Source organism: Camelina sativa, chromosome 16, assembly GCF_030686135.1.
Source record: "Camelina sativa cultivar CO46 ecotype springtype chromosome 16, ASM3068613v1".
NCBI classification, from domain to species: domain Eukaryota; kingdom Viridiplantae; phylum Streptophyta; class Magnoliopsida; order Brassicales; family Brassicaceae; genus Camelina; species Camelina sativa.
Window position 1 is genome coordinate 27777778 of NC_141895.1, and position 19697 is coordinate 27797474.

Here is a 19697-nt window from a genome sequence, read left to right on the forward strand (position 1 = left end):
GATTTTGTTTAGTCTTTAAGCTTTAACGGTTTGATATGTTGTTGTAGTTTCGTGGTGACTGGTTTTGGATTAATAAGAAATATTTCAGGATCGTTTACTTGTAATAATTTTTAAAAACTAGTAGTAGTATGGAGTATTGGTCGAGTCGACGATATATATATCTACGGTCCACATCTAATCTACAGTTCTACACTAGTAGAATATAGACTTCCTCCTTCTGATTATCCTTTATCGTAATCTCTAATTAGTAAAAATGACTTTCGTAATAATCTTTTAGTAGTACAGTATTAAAAAGGATTGATTTGCAGATATTTTTGGGTCATACGGTGGTTATAAGGCTAATTCGTCGGAAGAGTATTTTGTTTTCTCTGTAGCTTTCATTTAATTTACTTAATTTCACGATTTGGGAATTGACTCCTCTCACTGTGGTTGTTGATGATGATGACTTCTCATCAGTTCTCTAAGCCTACGACGCCGTTTATCCATGTATATCCGCTCCTCCGGTTGTTCATCTCCGATCTCAGGTTACTGACTGTACTCTCTCTCAATCTCTTTATTCTTCGCTTGCATGTTTCCTGGATTTTAATACTCGAATTTTGTTCTTCGGGATAAATTAGAAGATTTAAGTAAAAAACTGACATCATTCTGTAGTTTTAAAGCTACGAATTGTCCCGCAATCGAATTCTGTTTGATTTGGTTCTCTCTTGTTGTGTGGCAGCTACTTCGGAAAAGAGATTGGAAGCAGTACAACAGACAAGATCTAACAATGTGGTAAGTGAACTTTTTTACAGCTGAATATAACGATAATTCTGGTTTAGAGTCTTTAGACCAACTAATATTCTTAAACTATTCAGAGCTTTGAGCAAACGAAGGAAAAGATTAGGAAGATGTTAGATAAAGTTGAGCTTTCTGTTTCGGCCTACGACACTAGCTGGGTAGCAATGGTTCCATCACCTAGTAGTTCTCAGAATGCTCCACTTTTCCCACAGTGTGTGAAGTGGTTATTGGAAAATCAACATGAAGATGGATCTTGGGGACTTGATAATCATGACCGTCAATCTCTTAAGAAGGATGTGTTATCATCTACTCTGGTTAGTATCCTTGCGTTAAAGAAGTGGGGAGCTGGTGAAAGACAAATAAACAAGGGTCAGTTTCTTTTTTCTGTTTTGTTACTAGCTATCTGACTTTTGGAAGATTCATGGAATGATGATTGTCAAAATCCAGGTCTCCAGTTTATTGAGCTGAACTCTGCATCAGTCTCTGATGAAACCATACAGAAACCAGCAGGATTTGATATTATATTTCCTGGGATGATTGAATATGCTAGAGATTTGAACCTTGTGATTCCATTGGGCTCAGAAATCGTGGATGCCATGATACTGAAAAGAGATTTGGATCTTAGAAGGTATACGTATACTCCTGGTCTTTTATTAGCATACTCAGACGAAACTGAAATATTTTCATGTACACAAAGTCTTCATTTCAGCAACTTTTGTTTATTTAATATTTGATGACTGATAGTGAAAGATTTTCAAAGGGAAGAGAAGCATATCTGGCCTATGTTTTAGAGGGAACAAGAAAGTTAAAAGATTGGAATCTGATCGTTAAATACCAAAGGAAAAATGGGTCACTGTTTGATTCTCCAGCAACAACAGCAGCCGCATTTACTCAGTTTGGAAATGATGGTTGTCTCCGTTATCTCTGTTCTCTCCTTCAGAGATTTGAGGCTGCAGGTACATCTATCAACATGGCTATCATATCCGTTGTATCTAAAGAGTTCCACTGCTAATAAGTTTGCTTTCTCAATCAGTTCCCACAGTTTATCCATCTGATCAATATGCACGCCTTAGTATAATTGACACTCTTGAAAGCTTAGGAATCGATAGGGATTTCAAACACGAAATCAAAAGCCTATTGGATGAAACCTATAGGTAAAATGCCGTCAGCGAAATATTGAAACTTGTTATGATGGTTTTTTAGTTTAACGGTAGTTTTATTTAATATATTCATGATTTTTGGAAACTATCATTAACCAATAAACAGATACTGGCTGCGTGGGGATGAAGAAATATGTTTGGACTTGACCACTTGTGCTTTGGCTTTCCGACTATTGCTTGCTCATGGCTATGATGTGTCTTACGGTGAAATGACCTCTTTCTTTCGGATGCATATATATAGCCTAGTTTTGAGTTATGTGCATGTCCGTGTTAAGCTGATACGATGTGTTTGTTGCAGATCCTCTAAAACCATTTGCAGAAGAATCTGGTTTCTCCGATACTTTGGAAGGATATCTTAAGGATTCGTTTTCTGTGTTAGAATTATTTAAGGCTGCCCAAAGTTATCCACATGAGTCAGCTTTGAAGAAGCAGTGTTCTTGGACTAAACAATATCTAGAGATGGAATTGTCCAACTGGCTTAAGACCTCTGTTCGAGATAAATGCCTCAAGAAAGAGGTACATAATCTCTTTTACTTATCTATCTTCCTGTGAGAGCTTTCTGAGAATCTTATCTTTTTCAGGTTGAGGATGCTCTTGGTTTTCCCTCCTATGCAAGCCTAGAAAGATTAGATCACAGGAGAAAACTGCTCAATGGTTGCGCTGGCGAAAACACCAGAGTCACAAAAACCTCATATCGGTAAAAACTTTACTTCATTCCTTTGTAGCTTGTGTTCTTTGTCGACCATATGTTTTGGCACACTCAGCTTCCATTAAACGACATTCTAATAAGGACATCAACTATCATTCTTGATTTCTTCTGTGTTCTAGTTTGCACAATATATGCAGCTCTGATATCCTGAAGATAGCTGTGGATGACTTCAATTTCTGCCAGTCCATACACCGGGAAGAAATGGAACATCTTGATAGGTGCACTCCCAGCTAAGCTTTTTCATTCATTCAGCTTTCTTGCATAAATTAACTAGTTTTACTAATATAACTACACACTTGAACGAGTTCACGTCATGACTTCAGGTGCTACTTTTATTTGTTATATCCTCAAATCAGCATATTCGTTTGTCTATAATGCTGCTCACCAAATTGCAGGTGGATTGTGGAGAATAGATTGCAGGAACTGAGATTTGCTAGACAGAAGTTGGCTTACTGTTATTTTTCTGGGGCTGCAACTTTATTTTCTCCAGAACTATCTGATGCCCGTATATCTTGGGCCAAAGGTGGAGTACTTACAACGGTTGTAGATGACTTCTTTGATGTTGGAGGGTCCAAAGAAGAACTGGAAAACCTCATACACTTGGTCGAAAAGTATATTGATTTGTCTCTTTCTTTCAAAGCTCTTCCTCTGCTTGTTCCCTCTTAAAAGCATAATTATTCTTCCCTGACAAATTTCAGGTGGGATTTGAACGGTGTTCCTGAGTACCGCTCGGAACATGTTGAGATTATATTCTCAGTTCTAAGGGATACAATTCTAGAAACAGGAGACAAAGCATTCACCTATCAAGGACGCACTGTGACACACCACATTGTGAAAATTGTTAAGTATCTATAATCCCAGACGATTATATTATCTGTTGTTATCATATCCTAACAGATCATCTGAACATAGTTAATTCATACTATATCGGTTGCAGTGGTTGGATTTGCTCAAGTCTATGTTGAGAGAAGCGGAGTGGTCTAGTAACAAGTCAACACCAAGCTTGGAGGATTACATGAAAAATGCGTACATATCATTTGCATTAGGACCAATTATCCTCCCAGCTACTTATCTAATCGGACCGCCACTTTCAGAGAAGACAGTGGATAGCCACCAATATAATCAGCTCTACAAGCTCGTGAGCACCATGGGTCGTCTTCTTAATGACATACAAGGTTTTAAGGTAAGACTCTTCTTAAGAATTTAGACTTTAAACTACAATGTACAGTTGAAAGATGGCAATAGACGTCTATATCCAACAAGATAATGGTAAGTAACCAACTTCTGCTCGTAAATTTAGGATTATGTATCCCTTTCGATGTTTTCTTGCAGAGAGAAAGCAAGGAGGGGAAGCTGAATGCAGTTTCATTGCACATGAAACAGGAGAGAGACAGTCGCAGCAAAGACGAGATCATTGAATCGATGAAAGGTTTAGCAGAGAGAAAGAGGGAAGAATTGCATAAGCTAGTTTTGGAGAAGGGAAGTGTAGTTCCAAGGGAATGCAAAGAAGTGTTTTTGAAGATGAGCAAAGTATTGAACTTATTTTACAGGAAGGATGATGGATTCACATCACATAATCTGATGAATGTTGTTAAATCTGTGATCTACGAGCCAATTACCTTGCAGGACGAATCTTTAACTTGATTTGGCAGGTCAAAAATAAGAATTTTTGTCTTCTTTTTTTGTTGCTACAGAATAACGAGAGAAAATACCAAGGCTGACTATTTTCGTTGAGTTCTTTATAAATTTTCAACAAATCATCTTATAACTTAGTCTAACAATAAAGCAACAACTTAGGAGACAATGTGATGTTAAATAAATAAAAACTAAAAGTTAGATTTAAGCATATATAAAAATAACATGAAACATGATATAAGAAATACTCAAACAAAATCCTCAAATTTTGGCCAAAGCTTAAAATGATTTCTTTTCATAAGAAACTAGCCCGTGAACTCCTCCTTCGACCTGTGCTGCACCAGTTCGAGCCTATCACAAAACCAAAACAGCATCAGCAATATTGTCACTAAATTAGAAAGTTTTTGGGAATTAAAATCGAGACAAGAAGTTTCATTTACCTCGAGCCTAAGGATGTTTGATCTCAGCAGATCATGAGCAGATTGCAAGGAAGAAGCACCAAGGTCTTGGAAACCTTGTTTTACGGCGTGCATTGTGTAAGGTATCAGCTTCAACACTGAGCCTTTATCTGCGACTGCTCCAACCACTCCTTGAGCAATCTTAAGTTTTGTTTTATCTCCTAAGTATCTTTGGTCACTTCCTTTAGTCATTGCTTCTAGTGATCCCATTCCACGGTACTTCTTGATCCTTTTACCGTCCTATCATTACCAAAAACAATCAAAACAAATAGCGTTTCAGAAAAAAGTGTAAGTTAAACCGGAAGAAGATGTGACTATACCATACCTTATACTCATAAGCCCCGGGAGCCTCAGTGCTTCCGGCCAAGAAGCTTCCCATCATAACAGTTGATGCTCCGAGGACGAGAGCCTTTACAACGTGACCTGAATTTGAGATGCCACCATCCGCTATAACTGGGATCCCACTCTGAGCAGCGATCGAACAAACCTTGTACACAGCAGTAGCCTAAGATGTCCAAATCATAAATAAAAAAGGAAGGAATCTGTTAAGTTACATAATTCACAGAGTTAACACCTTCTAGAAGAATCAAACAGTTAGCATTCAGAGTATTTTTTCATTTACCTGTCCACGGCCAACCGCACAAACCTCTTGTGTGGTACATATCGAACCAGACCCCATACCAACTCTCAATCCATCAACTCCAGCTTGGATCAAATTCTGTGCCTGGTACATTGTCACAACATTGCCACCAATCACATCCAATTCAGGGTAGGTATTTTTCACATACTTGATCATCTCAAGCTGGTAAATAGAGTTCCCTTGAGAACTATCCAACACAACGGCATTGACCCCAGCGTTAACCAAATGCTCCAGCCTCTCCTTATCAGATTCCCTTGTCCCTATAGCCGCACCAACCATCCACTCACCGTCTGGACCCACGGTCCCTGGCCCTGACTTGGGATATCCTTGAACCCTCTGTATATCGTCTTTGGTCACCACGTTCACAGTCTCACCATCCCTTTCAAGAACCACAAAGCCCTTTTGCTTATCTTCTAGTAAAAACTCAATCTTTTCAAGATCAATGTCCCATGGCACAACATAGTCGCTGCTGTCACAGCTCTTCATGTAATCGTAAATCTTCATCTCCCTTTGTTCGTAATTCATTCTCGTCCACTGCGATTTCGATACATAGCCTAACAGTTTCGGAGTCGTCATTGTTCCTGTTTTATATCAAACAAAACACACACTTGGATTCACCATCATTACACTCAAATCTATTGAACTAGTTCAAATCCTTAAAAACAGTGCTAGATTCCTGCAAAACGAATATGAATCTGACCTGTTTGCGTGACAAAAACGAATGAAGAAGGACCAAAAGCATCCAGAGAAGTAATCTCGTACTCAGGGAACTTCACACCGGCGTCGGAAGCAATGGGATGTTTGAGGGACTTAGCTTGGCGTATAATGGATGCCTGAGCGGCGATGTCACAGTTATAGTGAACGATTCCAATCCCACCAAGGGAAGCCATTGCAGCAGCCATGTGAGACTCAGAGACAGTATCCATCGGAGACGAAACGCAAGGTATAGATAGGGGCACGCGCCGACTAAAGCGCGTGGATAGAGAGACGGCGTCGGTGGAGAAATCGATGTAGTGGGGAAGAAAGATGACGTCATCGTAAGTGTAAGAGTATCCCTGACCGAAGAGCTTATCCGCCGGGAATCCATCTTCGAATCTCGACATGGCAGGAGGAAAAAAAAAAAGAGAGGCGAAGGGTGTTGTTGTAAATTAGGGTTTAAGGCAAAGGGTTTTTGGGAAGACGACAAATTCTCAAAGTATTGAATTGATCGAAGTCGTTTGGAGCGTTGTGTCTTGTGTTGTGTCTTGTGTTTGAGAGAGACGAAGTTTATTAGAGAGTATAGTTTCCTAATATAGTGCAAATCTATTGATTGATATGTTCTTCCTTTCTTCTTTTCTTTTCATTTTTTTTTTCAATTTTTGTCTATTTTCCTATCTTCTTCTTTTTTTCTTGCTAGATTCGTTTTGTTTCTACTATCTTTCCTTTTTCTGGTTTTTTTTAATAATTTAGTAAAATCTCTAAAAATTAATAATGTTGGGACCAAAACATTTTATTAATTTAGAGTGATATTAATTTATAAATATACTTTTAATTGTTTAAATTTTTTAGATTTATGAATTGAGATAATTTTAGCAAAATAAGATTAAACTTTTAGATGTTGTAAATTTTATGGTATTGAACTGAATTTTTAATATTTAGACAATATATTGACAATAAATTATAAATTTACTTATACACATGACATAAATTCAAATTTATGAATAATAAAATAGTATTTTAATATTCTATCTAACTATCAAAATATAAATGATGCATATCTAGAAATTGAAGACTTTAAAATTTTTTAACTATTTTTATAATATATTATAGAATAATTATATCATTATAATTTGAAAATACAACATAATAATTGTTTTATAGATATAAGCTTAAGAGAAACATACGTTATTCTATCAGCATATATGTATATATATATACATGATTATTAATTTATGATGTTATTGGGATCATATTTTATATGGAGATTTCAAAAAAATTATTAACATATTATCTTATCAAATTTTGTTATTTTTACACTGGTCCGATTTTGAAATAGAAAAATTTATTAATTTATAGTGTTTATTAATTTATAGAGTATTAATTTACAAATATTTTATTGTACCACTGTTCTCACAAATTCATTTAATTTTGGTTCCAGTTTTTGCTTAGAATTTAATTTTTATTATATGTTGAGACTGTTCGTTTGACAATCTATACGAGATTTACTGGACGCTAATCAAATAGCAAAAGGTAAGCAGTGTATTCACGTGTCTGACGTAATGACATTATAGGCCGGAGTAATGATTTTTCTATAAGAAAAATATATGGTGATGAGAATGCGTATACATTTTTTATTTCAAAGCTACAATATCATTGTGGGGGTAAAGGAATCTGCGTATAAATAAAGATTTTTTTAGTGATAGAAGTGTAGTAGATGCAACGTACTACAAACAAGTCTAGAAGACTTAATTCCATTAGTAAAAGCAATATACCAATTTAGCATAAGATTTAGTGTATATATTATATGCCATTCCAAAGTAAATTAAGCTTTAATGGGTTACAACTTACAATTTACAAGTGAGAGACCCACCTAGCTAACGTGTTATATCAAAATTTTATTTGATATTATTCGTAATCCAACAAAAGGTAAAAGTGAGAGATGTCTTCGTCTTCATGCATCAGAAGAAATCAAAATGGCACCCGTTAAAGCCTGTCAAAAATTAAATGAATATCAATATTTCCCTATAAGTACAGTATAAGTAAAAGGAGTAATAACTCTAGTCGTATGGAATGTAATTCACTTACTTGGATCAACGGTGACAAGCATGCCTGTGCCGCCGAACGTGCAGGAGCCACCGGTACCTTTGGTCCGTTGCCAATAGCTATTGAAGGCGAACGAAGCATGGGCCCATAACGTATTAGGCTTGAAACAAGGCCCATTGGGCTGAATTGAATGACAATCAGCTCCAGACCCACATGCAAAGTTCATGGCTTCTAGAATAATTGGGTCAGGGACCGATGGCTTAGCCACGCACCAGTAAGCCGAGGTTGGATTCGCGCTCGGTGACGGTGGCGCCATAGGCGGCGGATAGACGATCGGAGGAAGAAACCCAGATGATGGACTTGGAATTGATCCGGTTGGAACACCGCCGGATGGAGTAGGAGTGTCGGTCGGGGTCGATGGGCTCGGCTCAGAGTAAGGTGGACCTGAAATAGGACCTGGTGGTCCTGGTGTAAATCCAGTTTCGGGAGGGTTGGGAACTGTTTCTGGCGGGTTTGGAATGGAGGATTCAGGCGGGTTTGGGACGGTAACGGGTGGGTTCGTGTTAGATGACGAGTCGGGTGGGTTTGGGACGGTAACAGGTGGGTTCGGGTTAGAGGATGACTCTGGTGGGTTTGGGTTAGATGATGATTCGGGTGGGTTTGGGTTTGGGTTTGAGTTTGGATTAGAGGATGAATCAGGTGGGTTCGGGTTAGAGGATGATTCGGGTGGGTTGGGGTTGGAGTTCGGGTTAGAGGAGGAATCGGGTGGGTTTGGTAATGTGATCGGGCCAGGAGGGGGACTAAGACCAGGAGCAGAGGACGTAGGAGGTGTGTCCGGGGGACTAACGCAAAAAGGAGGGGCATTGCCGGGAACTGACAGTGGAGGAAGTGAAACATAGGGAGGTAGAGTGAGAGTTGTGCTAACGCCGTAAGGTTGAGTGTTGGAGGACGAGGAGTAGTCTAAAGGCTGAGCAAGATTGAGCTGTGTCATCATTTTCTCTAACAATGATGTGTGTTTTACTGCTTTGATCATCACCTGCTTTGGCTCTCTCTTGAACCCCACTTGTCTTCTTGCATCTACTACTAGGACATAAGAAAATCACAATCATAATCAATGAGTGATTATCCATCGCTTATAGAGATAGAGATGGATAGAGAGAAATAGATAGAGAAAAGGGTTTACCGCAATGAGTGAAGAAATTGGCTGTGATAATCACACAGAGGAGAAGACAAATGGTTGCCAAGGCTCTATTTGATTCCATGGTTTTAAGAGGAAGACCAAAAGAGAAGCTATATCTTCAAAACTAAAACCAGTTAGCTACACTTTCAATAGAAGAAACAGAACCAAAAGAAAGCTTGAATATTTGTCTCTTCCCTCCCTCTCTTTCTATATATATGTTGTGTGTATGTCTCATGTGCATGTGTAGAAAAGTAAAACACAAAAAAAAAAAAAAAAAACTCAGGAAGAATCCTGCAAGGCAACCTATGGAAGGATATAAGGTTCTGTTCTGTTTCTTGTAAAGATTCGCACTTTAGTTGCTCACTTTAAACTACAGACAAGGTAAATTCATACCATATATAATTTATTTTTGACATCATTAGTACTATCTAAAATGTGTTTATAGTACAATGATTATACACATATGTATGCCAATGGGGGGGCATATATGCTTGCTTGACATTGTAAAATAATCAAAGAGGAAAGTTGTTTAAAACTTTTGCTTGCTTTGTACTCAAACAAAGCTCTTTTAGGTTTATCTTTTTCTTGACTACATCCACTTGCATAAGCTTCACACATTCTCCTCAGATTCTTCTTTCTCTCTGGACTTGAGGATTGGAAAAATTTAAAATATAACAGTTATGAAACAATCACCATTTTTTTATTTCTGTCTTCATAGAAATTAAATCTTATTTCGGGTTCTTTTATCTACCTAAATAAAAATATCAGTTAAAGATGTTGTTGTTTAGAGATTCATAGTTTTTTTTTTTTTTTTTTTTTTTGTCAACGATTCGTAAATATAATTGCTCGGATGATTTTTTCTAATCCACTTATATTTTGGGTTTTGTGAATTCGCCACAAGTATTATGGGACAAATTTAGATCCAAAATTTTACGGTTATAAAAAGCTAAAAATGTTAGTAAATTTGACTTTGAAAAAAATAAAAATTTCAATTTTTGACTAAAAATATTTTAACTAAATTTGTAACAAAACCAATTGCTAATATCCATACTGGGAAAACCCCTGACTGCTACTAAAGTCTCTCTCTCTCTGGTTTTAGGGTTTAAGCCGACGAAGAGACGGAAAAAATCGCCATCACTGGAGATCAGGTTAGGATTGAGATTGATTCCTAAAATTTCATTTTTTTGGCATTAGAATACCTTTTCTACATCTCCTGATGATCCGTGGAAGAACCGCGAAAGTAATTCCCAGAAATGCCATTTTCACGCTTAGTAGGAGGAGTACCATTTCTGAGTCTCCTTTGCTTTCTCCCAGCCCTAATTTAGCCGTTAGTTACTTCTTCAACATTCGATTATTGAGCTATTTCGCGGTTAGAAATGGCTTTTCTCCCGATTGTTCTGTACCCAGAGACCCTGATTTCGTTGGATTGGCTAAACCAAGTCGGAGTATTGTCAGGAGATTTTGCGGTGCAAAGAGCGGAGGAAGTAGTGAATCTAGTGGCTGGACTGAGGAGGTAGAGTATTTAGATGAGTCGGGTAGTGTATTACACAGCGGTAAAGGAATTAGATCAGTAGAGCCAGGGCTTGATGACCATGTAATGGTTGGTGGGTTGAAGAAGCCTTACATGAATGCTTCCGCTGTTGCAAAGATTGTTGAAGTTCTGCAGAGGTGGAAATGGGGACCTGAGTTGGAGACTCAGTTGGACAAACTCCAGTTTGTGCCCAATATGGTTCATATTACGCAGTCTTTGAAGATTGTTAAAGAGGTTGATGCCGGGATGAGTTTGTTCAGGTGGGCTAAGAAGCAGCCTTGGTATTTGCCTTTCGATGAATGTTATGTCGTCTTGTTTGATGGGTTGAACCAGGGCAGAGATTTTGTTGGGATTCAGTCCTTGTTTGAGGAGATGGTTGAAGACTCCAGTAGTCACGGTGATTTGTCGCTTAATGCCTATAACCAAGTGATTCAGTATCTGGCTAAAGCTGAGAAATTGGAGGTCGCTTTTTGTTGTTTCAAAAAGGCTCAAGAGTCGGGATGCAAAATTGATACGCAGACGTATAATAATCTAATGATGTTGTTTCTGAACAAGGGTCTGCCGTATAAGGCATTTGAGATTTATGAGAGCATGGAGAAAACTGATAGTTTGTTGGATGTGTCAACTTATGAGCTGATAATTCCAAGCTTAGCCAAATCTGGCCGTCTTGACGCAGCTTTCAAGCTTTTTCAGCAGATGAAAGAAAGGAAACTCCGGCCGAGCTTTAGTGTGTTTTCTTCACTTGTTGATTCAATGGGGAAAGCTGGTCGGTTGGACACATCGATGAAGGTTTACATGGAAATGCAGGGATTTGGCCATAGGCCATCGGCAACTATGTTTGTTTCCTTGATTGATTCATATGCTAAAGCAGGCAAGCTAGATACTGCTCTTAGGCTTTGGGATGAGATGAAGAAGTCAGGTTTCAGGCCAAACTTTGGATTGTACACAATGATCATTGAATCTCATGCAAAATCAGGAAAGCTTGAAGTAGCAATGTCGGTTTTCAAAGACATGGAGAAAGCTGGGTTTTTACCAACACCATCCACATATTCGTGTCTATTAGAGATGCATGCTGGATCCGGGCAAGTAGACTCTGCAATGAAGATCTATAACTCCATGACTAATGCTGGGTTAAGGCCTGGCCTTAGCAGTTATATTTCCCTTCTTACACTTCTAGCCAACAAAAGACTCGTTGATGTTGCTGGGAAGATACTACTTGAGATGAAAGCAATGGGGTATTCTGTAGATGTCTGTGCTAGCGATGTTCTGATGATATATATCAAAGATGCTTCTGTTGATCTTGCGTTGAAATGGCTTAGGTTCATGGGTTCATCAGGAATCAAAACAAACAATTTCATCATCAGGCAGTTATTTGAGTCATGCATGAAAAATGGTTTATACGACTCAGCTAGACCTTTGCTCGAGACACTTGTGCATTCTGCTGGAAAAGTTGACTTGGTGCTCTACACTTCGATTCTCGCCCACCTAGTCCGATGCCAAGACGAAGATAAAGAGAGACAATTGATGTCAATCCTCAGCGCTACCAAGCACAAAGCTCACGCTTTTATGTGTGGTCTCTTCACAGGTCCAGAACAGAGGAAACAACCAGTTCTGACGTTTGTCAGGGAATTTTACCAAGGGATTGATTACGAACTCGAAGAAGGAGCTGCTAGATACTTTGTGAATGTCCTTCTCAACTACCTAGTTTTGATGGGTCAGATAAACAGAGCTCGATGTGTCTGGAAAGTAGCCTACGAGAACAAACTCTTCCCAAAGGCCATCGTCTTTGACCAACACATTGCTTGGTCTCTCGACGTGAGAAACTTATCGGTTGGAGCCGCGCTCATAGCCGTGGTTCACACTCTCCACAGGTTCAGAAAACGAATGCTGTACTACGGTGTAGTCCCGAGACGTATAAAGCTAGTCACAGGACCGACATTGAAGATTGTAATAGCTCAGATGTTGAGCTCTGTTGAGTCGCCTTTTGAGGTTAGCAAAGTCGTGTTGAGGGCACCTGGCGATTTGGTCATGGAATGGTTCAAGAAACCGATCGTGCAACAGTTTCTTTTGAACGAGATACCGTCTCGATCTGATATATTGATGCATAAGCTGAACGTGATGTTCCCAAGCTCCGCACCTGAGCTTAGATCTATGTCACCTCCCAAACCACTCATGTCGTCGAAAGCGTTCTAACAGAGGACATAAACAAAAGTCATTAGTTTGTGAATGACACTCGTTTTCTATGTTGAATTATGTTTCGAATCTCTCTCATTGTTAATACTTGTCTGAAAATATAATGGAAATTATATTTACGCCTTCAGATTTACCATTTTGTTCGGTTAAAAATTGGAAAAGTACTGAAAAAGGAAAAGATTTGTCGTTATGATAGGAAAAAGTGAACTGTAGCAAAATCCTTATTTTAGATAGGAATTATAAATATCTGTCCGTGTATCCAAACACAATCTCTAAAAATCGATTAATCCAATTTGGCACGCGCGAGATCTCACTTCCCTTCTTCACTCACTCTGCAACTTCGAGATCAAGTTAAAGAGGTCAGATTCCTTACCCCCTCCATCTCTGATTTGATTCGTCGCAGATCCGTGTATAGAAAGAATTAGGGTTTTCCTGATCTGTTAGATTCCGATTCAGATTTTCGCGAAGGTTTTGAATTCCGGATATAAGAATGGCGGCATCATCACCATTGTACAACCAACTCAAGGTTTGTGTTTCGCCTTTTTTGTTTCCAGAGCGTTGATGAGTATTCATCGAGTTTGATGTTAGTGCGTATATCAACTGTGTGTATAGGCTGCTGAACCATTCTTTTTGTTGGCTGGTCCAAATGTGATCGAATCCGAGGAACATATTCTTCGAATGGCAAAGCACATTAAAGACATTGCCACAAAGTATGATTCCTTGTGCTCTGTATTACTTGAAGCTTTTATGTGTCTTTCTTGCATCATTAGTTCCTTTTTTCAAGTTCCTTATGCTACTTTTTTTGTGTGTTTTGTTGTATGTGAATGGTATAGAGTTGGGTTGCCCCTTGTTTTCAAGTCAAGTTTTGATAAAGCTAACAGAACTTCTTCAAAGTCATTCCGAGGTCCTGGCATGGCGGAGGGTCTGAAGGTATATTCCCCTGTTTACCTGTAATCACTCGTTCTATGTCCTTGGGGTGTCCATATAATAGATAATTTGGTTTTTGGGACTGTTGACTTGATAACTTTTGACAGAGTTTTGATGTTGAATGGATCTTATGTATGTAAACTAATTTTAAGTTCTTCTAGGACCTTTGGACTAAATTGATGGCAGAAATTGCATTAATTTTCGCCTAGGATGCTACCAATTACTTGAACGTGAAATTGCTGTAATTTTCTATTTATATCTGAACAAGAATACTGATGGTCACATTTATGGTTCTCCAACGCAGATTCTTGAGAAGGTGAAAGTAGCATATGACCTACCAATAGTAACTGATGTTCACGAATCAAGCCAGGTATAAAAAAACGTATTCACATTAGAGAACTGAGATTTAGCTAGTACAGTCTTTGGTACCTTATGATGTGTTATTTATTTTCTTAGTGTGAAGCAGTCGGCAAGGTTGCAGATATAATTCAGATTCCAGCATTCTTATGTCGCCAGGCGAGACTCTAAACCATATTTTCCTCAAAGCTTCTATTTGTAGCTTTCAAAGTTTCAATCTTGGATCGATATCTGTTATACTGTTGATGATTTAAGCCGTTAATTGTAATTCCAGACAGATCTCCTGGTTGCAGCAGCACAAACTGGGAAAATTATCAATATTAAGAAAGGACAATTCTGTGCTCCTTCTGTGAGTTCTTTCTTCTAAGGTATTTCAAGGTGGTCAATATTTTTTTCTGGATATTTTTGATGACTGGGTATATGTATGCTAAGGTCATGGAAAATTCAGCCGAGAAGATTAGACTGGCTGGGAATCCAAATGTGATGGTTTGTGAAAGAGGAACCATGTTTGGATACAGTAAGTTATCATCTTCTTTTCAAATACCGAATGCCGGAAGCAGGCTTTAGGATGATCTTTGTGTCCATGGAATTTAGCAGTGTTGATAAACAAATAGGCATTCTCAAATCTCATGCAAATCTCTCGGAACTTATAAAAGTTGGATTGCTGAATAATATACATCAAAGGGTGCTTAAACAATTCTTTGGCCTGCCTTTACTATTGGCTGTCTGATAGTCTGGTTTGTTTTGATTATCAGATGATTTGATAGTAGATCCAAGAAACTTTGAGTGGATGAGGGAAGCGAATTGTCCTGTTGTATGTATCTTGCTTCATCATTTCTTTTTCATATTTCCTATTCTGCCTTATGTCCTTTGTTTGTTAAATTACAATCTATCGTACACGTTTCAATTCTTGGCAGGTCGCTGATATAACCCATTCACTACAACAACCTGCAGGCAAGAAGGTATTGTCCTTTTTGAAAAGAATCTTTTGTTTTTTTTTAAGCCAGCAAATGACGAACAATGCATCCTTGTGTAGTTGGATGGTGGTGGTGTTGCTAGTGGAGGCCTTCGCGAGTTAATACCATGCATTGCAAGAACAGCTGTAGCAGTTGGCGTCGATGGAATTTTCATGGAGGTAGGATATCTTGTTGACACCACTTAGGCAATACCACATCCTTTTAGACATTTTATCAAGTTCATTGGATTATTGGTCATGTACTCGTGAATTCATTGTTCCAACTTGATTATGATCAGGTTCATGATGATCCTCTAAGTGCTCCAGTTGATGGTCCAACTCAATGGGTGAGTTTAATGTGCTTACTTAATGAATACAGAAGTGTCCATCTCTTTCTTGCAATGTTGTGAACATTCTTGTGTGTTTCTATTGTCAAAGCCTTTGCGTCATCTAGAAGAACTCCTGGAAGAGCTCATCGCGATTGCTGTAAGCCTTTTCAATCCATGGATTACTGCTTGTTGATTCCCATTGTTGATTCGTTAACAATGGCAAGATCTTGACTCTTAAATTTTTTGGCAGAGGGTCACAAAAGGGAAACAGCGGTTCCAAATCGATCTCACACCCTACCATGATTAAGATCAAAGTCATAGAGGTGAGTGACCCAAATGGGCATATATGATAGAATTCCCACACAAAGCTGTTTATGATCTTCTCACTGTCAGTGGGGGACTAGTTGAGAAAAAAGTGTGAACTTCTTACAGAACAGCCATGTTAATGGCATCGTCTGAAGAAGTGACAAACTTGTATTATTCTTATATAGCTATATCATTCCTTGTTCATTTGCCTGAAACTTTTTAGGTCCACTCTCAGACATTTGGGTCCCCATTAAGTCCTGGAGATCATCTTAGTCAGTGATGAGCCTTTGTTTCGGTTTGCTCCGGACTTTTGCAATATTCTTCATCAGAAACAATTCGAATCAAGATTATATTGAGTTATATATAGTTGTTTTATACAAAGAAAAATGGTAGTATATGTGTGGATTCTCTCTGATTGTTTGTATTCCTTAAAACTATACCTGTTGAACCTTGTAATTTTCTCGTGAACGAGGGATAGTCCTCTGATTTCGTGATTGATTTGCGTTGGATACAAAACTATATACAAACATATACAAGACAAAATCTAACAAAAAATCAGTGGGCTGAAGCTAACATCAGATGTAGTGGGCTCAGTAATGGGCTTGGGATATGTCAAGACAAAAGCGGTAAATGAATAGCAACTCAGGGCTATGATCGGAAATGTACCTGAGAAATGATTTCAATTTTTTTTTTCTGTTTTTGAAAGAGTCGTCGTCTTTCTCGCTCTCTCTTGATTCTTGAAGCTGACAGTTTAAAATCGTAAATTTACCAGGAGACGGCAGATTCATTCGAGGAAGAAGAAGGCCTTCACGAAGGTAAATCTCCAACGGAAACCCTATTTTCTTCAAAATTTTTTAATTGATGGTTTTTAACCGCATAACGTGATGTATTGTAGTGTACGAGGACATTGTAGTTCTATGGCTTCTTCTACTTGCGAGAATCTAAGTTTAAGTTAGGGTTTCCCTTAGTCTTCTTCGAATGGTTGGTGTTGACTGTTGATGAGATACATCCAAGTAAATTTCGCCTATGTGTTTATTTCTATGAGCAGCGTTGGTAATTTAGAGAAAGGGAAATCCTAATTACTTACTGCGCGATGATTGAATTGTGAAACCATTTTCAGTGTTGTGTGTAGTAGTAGTAGTAGATTCAATTCTAAAGATGTTTCTTACTGAGAGAGACAGTTCCGAAATTTAGACGGATCCTCATAATGTTTAGTTTTAAAGTGCCTCTCTCGTATCTGAGCTTTTCATTATCCTAAATTGAAGTGCTGATGAATGATGCAGGCAGGCACAAAACCCAGCCTTGGGCTTTTTTACTTATGAGCTCAAACACAAGTCCACTTATACATGGAGCTTTTGTCAACTGTCTGATCGAAGTGAGTATTATTAGTTCACTGCAATGCAAAGATTCCTTTTAATTTGAGTATCATTTGTTCTTTACCTTGGTTGACTGACACTCTCTTACATTGGTCTTAATATCATCTCCCTATGTAATTCTCTTTCACCATTCTAATTGATTGCTCACCTGCATCTTGCAGGGGAGAGTAGCTTAAGGGAGCAATATTTCTATTCTGCACCCCTCCTGACAAAAAGGTAAAGTCCTGGCTTATGATACGTTTTAGGTGTGGTTTCTGTGTGCTGATGTGTGTGATCAACTGCATGATAGAGTTAGTTTCTTTTTAATTAGTTCATATGGGTGACTTCGTATCTGCATCAAAACTCATGCATATGTTTTAGATATTTGGCTTCTTTGGATTCACCCTAAGTTATCCACCTAATTAGATATTCCCTTTAAGACTTAACCTCGATCGTAAGTACAAAACATCAATGTGTTATATATAACATAACAACTGTAATGAATTCTGTTTACATTCAATAGGCAAGTTGTATAAGCTCATAGGTACACAGAGTGTTCTAGGTTTCCCTACCCACTTTGATATCTGAAAACCTAAGTCAACAACATCTACTCATATGCATATACCTGCATACATAGATAATATGTATATGATCTTCAATGCAACAGTACATATATATATACACCTGAGTGTGACCTAATGGCATTATGTGCATGCGGCGAAATGGTCTTGCACAAGTATTTGCTCTTCTTGCTTGTCTAATGTCCTTTGCACTGCTTTATAGAACTCAATCCAAGAAGATGAATATGAATCCACGGTGCCAAACATGAAAGTTGGATTGGGACTTGCAGGGCAGGCAGTGACCATATCCAAAACAGAAGTGGCAGGTTTGAGTTGGTGAGGGAAGTTGAAGGCCAAGTTATCGACTTTATGCTCATAGATTTTGCCATTCCGATCTAGTTTATAGCGAGAAGTACCCTGAAACTCTCCCTTTGCCTCCCACGGAACTCTAGGTACACCTTTAAGATTCCACCTGATGAGAATCATGTTCTCTGATGGTTGCCAAACCCTGAAGATCTCAAGTGAGATATCTCTAAAGAGAATCTTCCCATGAAATCTGAGTGCCCAGAAGATCAATTTGTAGTTCTCAATCCCAGAGAATGTGTTCATTGGATCCACTAATGTTATATCATCCCTGAAAGCAAACACACAGAATCTGATTTATTTATTCTGATGATTAATAATAAGTTTCTAGTTTTCATCGACAGGTTTAACAAGGAAGGAACCACCTTAACGGAGATGATGAAAAAAAACACACCTGTAAATGTCGTAATTGAGATCTTTGGTGAAGAGCAGAGGCAAATCTTCACGAAGGGTACGTACAGCTAAACCGAGATTGATGTAGAACTCATCTTTGCCGTGCTGGTACTTGTCCTGCGCACTCGGTTTGGTCTTAACCTGCGCACCTCGAACAGGTGGAGCAGCCTGGACACTAGAGAGAGAAAGCGGAGAGAGAGTATCTTCTTCAAACTCGTAGCTATTGGAAGAAGACGATGATGATATAGCTTGGTTGGACATGGGTTTCTCTTTGAGTGATTTCCAGGTCTGAAGAAGGAACGAAGGAGAGAGGTTGGGGAGAAGAAACGCCATATCTGCTGGATTTCAGAGGAGCTTCTCTTATTCTGTCTTGATTTTTTACACGGCAAGTGAATCAGAGGGAGAGGATTGAGTTGAGAAGAGCGAAGAAGATGCACGAAGAAGCTTTGTTGGAAGATAAACAGCTGTTCGTTTTTTGAGTGGTAATAAAAACTTTGCGTTGCCTTTTTCTTTTTGTTTTTATTGACTTCAAATATTTCTATTTGTTATATGATGAACAAAATAAAATTAATATATAGTGGCTAGAAAATAAATAAGTGTGTTTGATTAAAAAGGAAAGGTTAAAAAACTAAAAAAAAGTGATTAGAAATGTGCATATAAAATAGGTCTAAGCCCAACAAAAAAGGCCGTAAAGGAATATAGGTCTAAGCCCAACAAATAAAGTAGTAAGAAAGCCCAAACTAAAACTATTCTTTATGGACTTCAAAACAAAATAACCACGCGCACTACAAGCGAGTTATCACCACGCGCGTCAAATCTGAATGTTAAACCCTTTGGAAATATGCTATTTTGTATGGTTTTAAAATATAAAGCGCGTCATACTTTTTATAAACCTTTTGGCCTCCAATATTTCGCAGAGCGAACTTTGGCTTAAATTATGCTAGATTTGCTCGGCTTATTGATGTTTCAATGAAGATTTAAACAATTATCATACGCACATGTTCGTCAACATTTGGATAAACAAAGTCGGTTCTTAAATAATCGTCCAACACATTATATTGTCCAAGATCAATACTCGAAACATTAGTCCAAGAATTCAGTTCCTTCAAATAAATTAGTTCAAATAC

The 19697-nt window shown here is 38.2% G+C and overlaps 5 protein-coding genes, 1 long non-coding RNA gene and 1 pseudogene across 12 annotated transcripts; 4 read left to right on the plus strand and 3 right to left on the minus strand.

Moving 5' to 3' along the window:
* The first annotated feature begins 142 nt into the window (after window positions 1–142).
* Window positions 143–4403, plus strand: LOC104752382 (ent-kaur-16-ene synthase, chloroplastic). 5 transcript variants are annotated; one of them, XM_010474499.3, is made up of 15 exons: window positions 143–354; window positions 457–524; window positions 719–771; window positions 855–1146; window positions 1225–1405; window positions 1522–1733; window positions 1811–1931; window positions 2044–2141; window positions 2236–2453; window positions 2519–2634; window positions 2766–2864; window positions 3042–3257; window positions 3345–3486; window positions 3584–3829; window positions 3979–4403. In XM_010474499.3, exons 2-15 carry the CDS (start codon window positions 485–487, stop codon window positions 4288–4290), a joined length of 2346 nt encoding a protein of 781 aa, XP_010472801.1. In that variant the 5' UTR covers window positions 143–354; window positions 457–484; the 3' UTR covers window positions 4291–4403. The 5 variants fall into 5 exon arrangements, with proteins under 5 accessions (XP_010472801.1, XP_087346979.1, XP_087346978.1 ...); XM_087490853.1 differs by lacking the exon at window positions 1811–1931 and having other exon boundaries at window positions 317–354; XM_010474500.3 differs by lacking the exon at window positions 143–354 and having other exon boundaries at window positions 517–626.
* On the minus strand, window positions 4371–6757 carry LOC104752383 (inosine-5'-monophosphate dehydrogenase 1). Its single transcript, XM_010474501.3, has 5 exons — window positions 6080–6757; window positions 5362–5960; window positions 5065–5244; window positions 4722–4979; window positions 4371–4632 (listed from the first exon to the last, which is right to left on the minus strand). Exons 1-5 carry the CDS (start codon window positions 6480–6482, stop codon window positions 4561–4563), a joined length of 1512 nt encoding a protein of 503 aa, XP_010472803.2. The 5' UTR covers window positions 6483–6757; the 3' UTR covers window positions 4371–4560.
* A 1096-nt stretch (window positions 6758–7853) lies between these two features.
* Window positions 7854–10017, minus strand: LOC104752384 (uncharacterized). The gene is made up of 3 exons (XM_010474503.3): window positions 9305–10017; window positions 8164–9201; window positions 7854–8068 (listed from the first exon to the last, which is right to left on the minus strand). Exons 1-3 carry the CDS (start codon window positions 9381–9383, stop codon window positions 8037–8039), a joined length of 1149 nt encoding a protein of 382 aa, XP_010472805.2. The 5' UTR covers window positions 9384–10017; the 3' UTR covers window positions 7854–8036.
* Window positions 10010–13152, plus strand: LOC104714242 (pentatricopeptide repeat-containing protein At1g79490, mitochondrial pseudogene; annotated as a pseudogene). Its single transcript, XR_015584148.1, has one exon. The product of XR_015584148.1 is annotated as a pentatricopeptide repeat-containing protein At1g79490, mitochondrial pseudogene (transcript).
* A 7-nt stretch (window positions 13153–13159) lies between these two features.
* Window positions 13160–16393, plus strand: LOC109124641 (2-dehydro-3-deoxyphosphooctonate aldolase 1). 2 transcript variants are annotated; one of them, XM_087490857.1, is made up of 15 exons: window positions 13160–13384; window positions 13482–13551; window positions 13638–13735; window positions 13859–13955; window positions 14257–14322; window positions 14409–14468; window positions 14584–14658; window positions 14742–14826; window positions 15065–15123; window positions 15227–15271; window positions 15346–15444; window positions 15564–15611; window positions 15703–15750; window positions 15847–15916; window positions 16123–16393. In XM_087490857.1, the coding sequence occupies exons 2-14, from the start codon at window positions 13516–13518 to the stop codon at window positions 15898–15900; spliced, it is 870 nt and encodes a 289-aa protein (XP_087346983.1). In that variant the 5' UTR covers window positions 13160–13384; window positions 13482–13515; the 3' UTR covers window positions 15901–15916; window positions 16123–16393. The 2 variants fall into 2 exon arrangements, with proteins under 2 accessions (XP_087346983.1, XP_010472809.1); XM_010474507.3 differs by having other exon boundaries at window positions 13211–13384; window positions 15844–15916.
* A 401-nt stretch (window positions 16394–16794) lies between these two features.
* LOC147926032 (uncharacterized) lies at window positions 16795–19163 on the plus strand. Its single transcript, XR_015584149.1, has 4 exons — window positions 16795–16912; window positions 17183–17274; window positions 17437–17491; window positions 18038–19163. It is a non-coding gene; the product is annotated as an uncharacterized LOC147926032 (long non-coding RNA).
* On the minus strand, window positions 17712–19028 carry LOC104752386 (uncharacterized). The gene is made up of 2 exons (XM_010474506.3): window positions 18572–19028; window positions 17712–18448 (listed from the first exon to the last, which is right to left on the minus strand). Exons 1-2 carry the CDS (start codon window positions 18901–18903, stop codon window positions 17959–17961), a joined length of 822 nt encoding a protein of 273 aa, XP_010472808.2. The 5' UTR covers window positions 18904–19028; the 3' UTR covers window positions 17712–17958.
* Window positions 19164–19697: the final 534 nt, after the last annotated feature.